General features: G+C 47.6%; 1 protein-coding gene across 3 annotated transcripts in view; it reads right to left on the reverse strand.

The window, feature by feature from the left end:
* The window catches only part of LOC118379529 (small G protein signaling modulator 2-like), a 258031-nt gene that overhangs the window by 83164 nt on the left and 166659 nt on the right, over window positions 1-8208 (reverse strand). For all 3 annotated transcript variants that reach the window (XR_008068811.1, XM_052468679.1, XM_052468678.1), the window contains exon 8: window positions 4096-4220. Coding sequence is in view for 2 of the 3 variants with exons in the window: in XM_052468679.1 (XP_052324639.1) it covers window positions 4096-4220 (125 nt within the window). In the remaining variant the exon portion in view is untranslated. The remainder of the gene's footprint in view (window positions 1-4095; window positions 4221-8208) is intronic.

The following is an 8208-nucleotide window of genomic DNA, read 5'->3' on the forward strand; positions in this document are numbered from 1 at the left end:
AGTTTGGTAAATATATGAGATATGTCTAGTGGTTACACCTGCTGAGGCGCTGCAGGACATTTTTTCACATATTTGTTTGTTGTAAGAAATAGATACAGTTTATTCAACTGTAATTATTTGTGGTCCTTCTTGGCTCAGTGGTTAGAGCATGGCGCTTGTAACGCCAGGGTAGTGGTTAGATTTCCGGGACCACCCATCGTAGAATGTATGCCTATGACTGTAAGTCGCTTTGGATAAAGGTAGCTAAATGGTATATTATTATTATTATATTATTATTTAGTAACCTTTTTTAGTTTACTTCACCTTTCAGTGAAAGTGTTACCTGAACTTAAAAAACCTTAGCTAGCCAAATCTTAGCTAACTTGAGGCAACTTTGCCAAAAATGGTTTAGGGCACCCACAGTAGCATAGTGGTTAGATGGTAACGTCTAGTTTGTTAACAGTATGTGCATGTTTGTTAATGTCCGGCTGGCAGGTAGCTCTAGTGGTTCCATCAACACAGCCTGAGGGTCTCAGCCAATCAGCTTAGATGCCCTCTTGCCCCACACTGTAACCATGAAGGATAGCCTAGTGGTTAAGAATGAGGCATGTAGCCTTGTTCCAGATAAATAGAACCTAGATAGCCTAGTGGTTAGAGGCAGATAGCCTAGTGGTTAGAGGAGGCAGGTAGCCTAGTGGTTAGAGGAGGCGGGTACCCTAGTGGTTGGAGGCAGGTAGCCTAGTGGTTAGAGGGGGCAGGTAGCCTAGTGGTTAGAGGGGGAAGGTAGCCTAGTGGTTAGAGGCAGGTAGCCTAGTGGTTAGAGGCAGATAGTCTAGTGGTTAGAGGAGGCAGGTAGCCTAGTGGTTAGAGGCAGATAGTCTAGTGGTTAGAGGAGGCAGGTAGCCTAGTGGTTAGAGGCAGATAGTCTAGTGGTTAGAGGCAGGTTGCCTAGTGGTTAGAGAAGGCAGGTAGCCTAGTGGTTAGAGGAGGCAGGTAGCCTAGTGGTTAGAGGAGGCAGGTAGCCTAGTGGTTAGAGGAGGCAGGTAGCCTAGTAGTTAGAGGGGCCGGGTAGCCTAGTGGTTAGAGGCAGGTAGCTTAGTGGTTAGAGGCAGGTAGCATAGTGGTTAGAGGCAGGTAGTCTAGTTGTTAGAGAAGGCAGGTAGCCTAGTGGTTAGAGAAGGCAGGTAGCCTAGTGGTTAGAGGAGGCAGGTAGCCTAGTGGTTAGAGGCAGGTAGCCTAGTGGTTAGAGGAGGCAGGTAGTCTAGTGGTTAGAGGGCCAGGCAGGTAGCATAGTGGTTAGAGGAGGCAGGTAGTCTAGTGGTTAGAGCGTTGGGCCTAACCAGAAGGTAGCATAGTGGTTAGAGGTTGGCAGGTAGCCTTGTGGTTAGAGGCAGATAGCCTAGTGGTTAGAGGAGGCAGGTAGCCTAGTGGTGAGAGGAGGCAGGTTGTCTAGTGGTTAGAGGCAGGTTGTCTAGCGGTTAGAGGCAGGTAGCCTAGTGGTTAGGAGGCAGCAGGTAGCCTAGTGGTTAGAGGGGCCAGGCAGGTAGCCTAGTGGTTAGAGGTTGGGCAGGTAGCCTAGTGGTTAGAGGGGGCCAAGGTAGCCTAGTGGTTAGAGGCAGGCAGGTAGCCTAGTGGTTAGAGCGCAGATAGTCTAGTGGTTAGAGGAGGCAGGTAGCCTAGTGGTTAGAGGCAGATAGTCTAGTGGTTAGAGGCAGGTTGCCTAGTGGTTAGAGCGTTGGGCCAATAGCAGGTAGTCTAGTGGTTAGAGCGTTGGACAGGCAGGTAGTCTAGTGGTTAGAGGTTGGCAGCAGGTAGTCTAGTGGTTAGAGGTTGGGCCAGTAACCAGCAGGTAGTCTAGTGGTTAGAGGGGACAGGCAGGTAGCCTAGTGGTTAGAGAGGCAGGTAGCCTAGTGGTTAGAGGCAGTAGCAGGTAGTGTGGTTAGAGCGTTGGACAGCAGGTAGTCTAGTGGTTAGAGCGTTGGGCCAGGCAGGTAGTCTAGTGGTTAGAGCGTTGGGCCAGTAACCAGCAGGTAGTCTAGTGGTTAGAGGTTGGACTAGTAACCAGCAGGTAGCTAGTGGTTAGAGGTTGGGCCAGTAACCAGCAGGTAGCCTAGTGGTTAGAGCGTTGGACTAGGCAGGTAGTCTAGTGGTTAGAGCGTTGGGCCAGTAACCAGCAGGTAGTCTAGTGGTTAGAGCGTTGGACTAGTAACAGGGTAGCATAGTGGTTAGAGCGTTGGGCAGGCAGGTAGTCTAGTGGTTAGAGCGTTGGGCCAGGGCAGGTAGTCTAGTGGTTAGAGCATTGGACCAGTAACCAGCAGGTAGCCTAGTGGTTAGAGCGTTGGGCCAGTAACCAGCAGGTAGTCTAGTGGTTAGAGCGTTGGGACAGTAACCAGCAGGTAGTCTAGTGGTTAGAGCGTTGGGCCAGTAACCAGCAGGTAGTCTAGTGGTTAGAGCGTTGGGCCAGTAACCAGCAGGTAGTCTAGTGGTTAGAGCGTTGGGCCAGTAACCAACAGGTAGTTTGTGGTTAGAGCGTTGGGCCAGTAACCAGCAGGTAGTTTAGTGGTTAGAGCGTTGGGCCAGTAACCAGCAGGTAGTCTAGTGGTTAGAGCGTTGGACTAGTAACCAGCAGGTAGTCTAGTGGTTAGAGCGTTGGGCCAGTAACCAGCAGGTAGCCTAGTGGTTAGAGCGTTGGGCCAGTAACCAGCAGGTAGCCTAGTGGTTAGAGCGTTGGGCCAGTAACCAGCAGGTAGTCTAGTGGTTAGAGCGTTGGACTAGTAACCAGCAGGTAGTCTAGTGGTTAGAGCGTTGGGCCAGTAACCAGCAGGTAGTCTAGTGGTTAGAGCGTTGGGCCAGTAACCAGCAGGTAGTCTAGTGGTTAGAGCGTTGGGCCAGTAACCAGCAGGTAGTCTAGTGGTTAGAGCGTTGGGCCAGTAACCAGCAGGTAGTCTAGTGGTTAGAGCGTTGGGCCAGTAACCAGCAGGTAGTCTAGTGGTTAGAGCGTTGGGCCAGTAACCAGCAGGTAGTCTAGTGGTTAGAGCGTTGGGCCAGTAACCAGCAGGTAGTCTAGTGGTTAGAGCGTTGGACTAGTAACCAGCAGGTAGTCTAGTGGTTAGAGCGTTGGGCCAGTAACCAGCAGGTAGTCTAGTGGTTAGAGCATTGGGCCAGTAACCAGCAGGTAGCCTAGTGGTTAGAGCGTTGGACTAACCAGTAACCAGTAACCAGCAGGTAGTCTAGTGGTTAGAGCGTTGGACTAGTAACCAGCAGGTAGTCTAGTGGTTAGAGCGTTGGGCCAGTAACCAGCAGGTAGTCTAGTGGTTAGAGCGTTGGGCCAGTAACCAGCAGGTAGTCTAGTGGTTAGAGCGTTGGGCCAGTAACCAACAGGTAGCGTAGTGGTTCGAGCGTTGGACTAGTAACCAGCAGGTAGCCTAGTGGTTAGAGCGTTGGACTAGTAACCAACAGGTAGTCTAGTGGTTAGAGCGTTGGGCCAGTAACCAACAGGTAGTCTAGTGGTTAGAGCGTTGGGCCAATAACCAACAGGTAGTCTAGTGGTTAGAGCGTTGGGCCAGTAACCAACAGGTAGCGTAGTGGTTCGAGCGTTGGACTAGTAACCAGCAGGTAGCCTAGTGGTTAGAGCGTTGGACTAGTAACCAACAGGTAGTCTAGTGGTTAGAGCGTTGGGCCAGTAACCAACAGGTAGTCTAGTGGTTAGAGCGTTGGGCCAGTCAACGGAAAATGTTGCTGGATCAAATCTCAGAGCTGACAAGGTAAAAAAAATCTGTCGCTCTGCTGCTGAACAAGGCAGTTAAACCAACTGTTCCAGGGTAGACTTTCATTGTAAATAAGAATTAGTTCTTAACTGACTTGCCTAGTTAAATAAAGGTTAAATAAAATTAAAAACAATTTAAATGGTGAGGTTGTCTTAAAGGGGAATGATTTAGAACGCCATTTAACTGTAACTGTACATAGATTTACTTCCTAAAGTGTTTCCATTCCCCTTTAACTCTCTGACCCGGGAAATGTGTTCAGTGGGTCACAGACCAGTTAAATAGGAGGGTCTACCACCTCACAATATGTTTCTATATACTACGTGTTTATGTCCTGCATGGCTGAACCTACCTCTTCTCCAGGTCACAGTCCCCCAGGGTGCCGTTGATGAGCTGGTTAGGGGTCCACTTCAGAGTGAGGTTGTCCCCTGACTGGTGAAGGGACAGGTACCCCCGCAACACCTCCATCTCTTTCTTCTATTGGGGGAGGGGGGCAAAGAGCTCTATTTTCATGTCATCTGATCATAGCACCGGTTCCATTCTAAGTAACAATGCTGTTTATCAAACTTCAGGCGGTGCTACAGTCAAATTAAAAATAAAGCTCTTGGCCAGGCACACCAGTGGTTGGTTTAGCATTGAAAAACAGAAGCATATGCAGCAACGTCCCTCATCCCTACGGTAAAATACGGTAGTGAATATTATGATGTCACGGAGCTAGTTTCTTCTACTGGTCCTGGAGCCTGTGTTAAGGTCAAGGCCATCATGGACTTTACCCAGTACAGGGACGTTTTAGTCAAAAGCCTGGTTGCCTCTACCAGGAGGCTGACACTTGGCCGCAAGTGGGTCTTCCAGCAAGACAAAGACCCCAATACACTAATCAAACAGACAAACAGACGAAGGTTATCAAGTATCTGGAAGGATTCTGTATGGAGGAATGGTCTAAGATCCCTCCCAATCTTATAAAACATTTTAGAAAAGTATTGAAAACAGAGAGCACTGGAGGGTGCTGGATTATTGAAAACAGAGAGCACTGGAGGGTGCTGGAGTATTGAAAACGGGGAGAGTGCTGTAATATTAAAAACAGGGAAGGGTACTGGATAATTGACAATGGGAGGATGCTACAGAATTGAAAACAGGGAAGGGTACTGGATAATTGACAATGGGAGGATGCTACAGAATTGAAAACAGGGAAGGGTACTGGATAATTGACAATGGGAGGATGCTACAGAATTGAAAACAGGGAAGGGTACTGGATAATTGACAATGGGAGGATGCTACAGAATTGAAAACAGGGAAGGGTACTGGATAATTGACAATGGGAGGATGCTACAGAATTGAAAACAGGGAAGGGTGCTGGAGTATTTAAAACAGGGGAAGGTAGTGGAGTATTGAAAACATAGGAGGGTGCTGGAGAATTGAAAGCAGGGCTGGGTTCTGGAGAATTGAAAGCAGGGCTGGGTTCTGGAGAATTGAAAGCAGGGCTGGGTTCTGGAGTATTGAAAATAGGGCTGGGTGCTGGTGTATTGAAAGCAGGGATGGGTGCTGGTGTATTGAAAGCAGGGATGGGTGCTGGTGTATTGAAAGCAGGGATGGGTGCTGGTGTATTGAAAGAAGGGCTGGGTGCTGGTGTATTGAAAGCAGGGATGGGTGCTGGTGTATTGAAAGCAGGGATGGGTGCTGGTGTATTGAAAGCAGGGATGGGTGCTGGTGTATTGAAAGCAGGGATGGGTGCTGGTGTATTGAAAGCAGGGATGGGTGCTGGTGTATTGAAAGCAGGGATGGGTGCTGGTGTATTGAAAGCAGGGATGGGTGCTGGTGTATTGAAAGCAGGGATGGGTGCTGGAATATTGAAAACCGGGATGGGTGCTGGAATATTGAAAACCGGGATGGGTGCTGGTGTATTGAAAACCGGGAAGGGAGCTGAATTATATAAAACGGGGGAGGGTGCTGAAGCATTGAAAATGGGAGGGTGCTAGAGAATTGAAAGAAAGGCTGGGTGCTGGAGTATTGAAAACAGGGAAGGGAGCTGGATTATGGAAAACAAGGGGAGGGTGCTGGAGATTTAAAAACAGGGAAGGGTCCTGGAGTATTGAAAATGGGGGAGGGTGATGGAGTATTAAAAACAGGGAAGGGTCCTGGAGTATTGAAAACAGGGGAGGGTGCTGGAGTATTGAAAGAAGGGCTGGGTGTTGGAATATTGAAAATGGGAGGGTGCTGGAGATTTAAAAACAGGGAAGGGTCCTGGAGTATTGAAAACAGGGGAGGGTGCTGGAGTATTGAAAGAAGGGCTGGGTGCTGGAATATTGAAAACAGGGATCGATGCTGGAGTATTGAAAATGGGAGGGTGCTGGAGTATTGAAAGAAGGGCTGGGTGCTGGAATATTGAAAACAGGGATCGATGCTGGAGTATTGAAAATGGGAGGGTGCTGTAAAATTGAAAGCAGGGCTGGGTGCTGTAGAAATGAAAGCAGGGCTGGGTGCTGGAGTATTAAAAACAGGGGAGAGTGCTGGATTATTGAAAACAGGGGAGGGTGGTAGAATATTGAAAACAGAGAAGGGAGCTGGAGTGTTGAAAACAAGGGAGGGTGCTAGAGTATTGAAAACAGGGTAGACTACTGGGACTATTGAAAACTGGGGAGGGTGCTGGAGAATTGTAAACAGGGGAGGGTCCTGGAGTATTGAAAACAGGGATGGGTGTTGGAGAATTGAAAACGAGAGGGTACTGGAGTATTGAAAGCAGGGGAGGGTGCTAGAGTATTGAAAATGGGAGGGTGCTGGAGATTTGAAAACAGGGAAGGGTGCTGGAGTTTGAAAATTGGGGAGGGTGATGGAGTATTGCAAATGGGAGGGTGCTGGAGATTTGAAAACAGGGAAGGGTGCTGGAGTTTGAAAATTGGGGAGGGTGATGGAGTATTGCAAATGGGAGGGTGCTGGTGGACCTTCTGCACACAACGACAACAGTCACCCTCGAAGCATCGTTACCCATCGCTCCACAAAAGCCACGGCCCTTGCAGAGCAAGGGGAACCACTACTTCAAGGTCTCAGAGCAAGTGACGTAACCGATTGAAACGCTATTTAGCGCACACCGCTAACTAAGCTAGCCGTTTCACATCCGTTACACTGGAGATTTGAAAACTGGGGAGGGCGCTGGATTATTGAAAAAGAGGGAGGGTACTGGAGTATTGCAAATGGGAGGGTGCTGGAGAATTGAAAACAGGAGGGTGCTGGAATATTAAAAACAGGGATGGTGCTGGAGAATTGAAAACAGGAGGGTGCTGGAATATTAAAAACAGGGATGGTGCTGGAGAATTGAAAACAGGAGGGTGCTGGAATATTAAAAACAGGGATGGTGCTGGAGAATTGTAAACAGGGGAGGGTGCTGGAGTATTAATTTTCATCAAAAACAACTTTAAATTGAGGTAGTGCTTTTGATTTGACGGTCCACGCATTCACAATTCGGCCCAGTGACGTGTCTCTACGCTCGCTAGCCAAGTTTGATCAAGGATTTCTATTGGACAAGCAGTTTCTGCCTATTTTCACACTGTATTGTGTTTCATAGAGGAGCCGTTATACAATGCCCACAAACAGACGCGTTCCAGCAAGTATATCTCAGTTGTCACCCTCAAAGCCAATTCCTCCTTTGGCCGCCTCTCCTTCCAGTTCTCTGCTGCCAATGACTGGAACGAACTACAAAAACCTCTGAAACTGGAAACACTTATCTCCCTCACTAGCTTTAAGCACCAGCTGTCAGAGCAGCTCACAGATCACTGCACCTGTACATATCCCGTCTATAAATAGCCCAAACAACTACCGCTTCCCCTACTGTATTTATTTATTTCTTTTTGCTCCTTTGCACCCCAGTCTTTCTACTTTGCACACTCATCAACTGTCAAATGTTCCATTCCAGTGTTTTATTTGCTATATTGTAATTACTTCATCACCGTGGCCTATTTATTGACTTTACCTCCCTTATCTCACCTCATTTGCTCATATTGTATATAGAAGTATTTTTCTACTGTATGTTTGTTTATTCAATGTGTAACTATGTGTTGTTGAATGTGTCGAACTGCTTTGCTTTATCTTGGTAAATGACAACTTGTTCTCAACTTGCCTACCTGGTTAAATAAAGGCGAAATAAAAATAAATAAAATAAAATATAGGGAGCAGACAAACAGACTGGATTATATAGGGAGCAGACAACCAGACTGGATTATATAGGGAGCAGACAAACAGACTGGATTATATAGGGAGCAGACAAACAGACTGGATTATATAGGGAGGAGACAAACAGACTGGATTATATAGGAAGCAGACAAACAGACTGGATTGTATAGGGAGGAGACAAACAGACTGGATTATATAGGGAGGAGACAACCAGACTGGATTATATAGGGAGGAGACAAACAGACTGGATTATATAGGGAGCAGACAAACAGACTGGATTATATAGGGAGGAGACAAACAG

The sequence above is a fragment of the Oncorhynchus keta genome, chromosome 18, assembly GCF_023373465.1.
Source record: "Oncorhynchus keta strain PuntledgeMale-10-30-2019 chromosome 18, Oket_V2, whole genome shotgun sequence".
Taxonomy (NCBI): domain Eukaryota; kingdom Metazoa; phylum Chordata; class Actinopteri; order Salmoniformes; family Salmonidae; genus Oncorhynchus; species Oncorhynchus keta.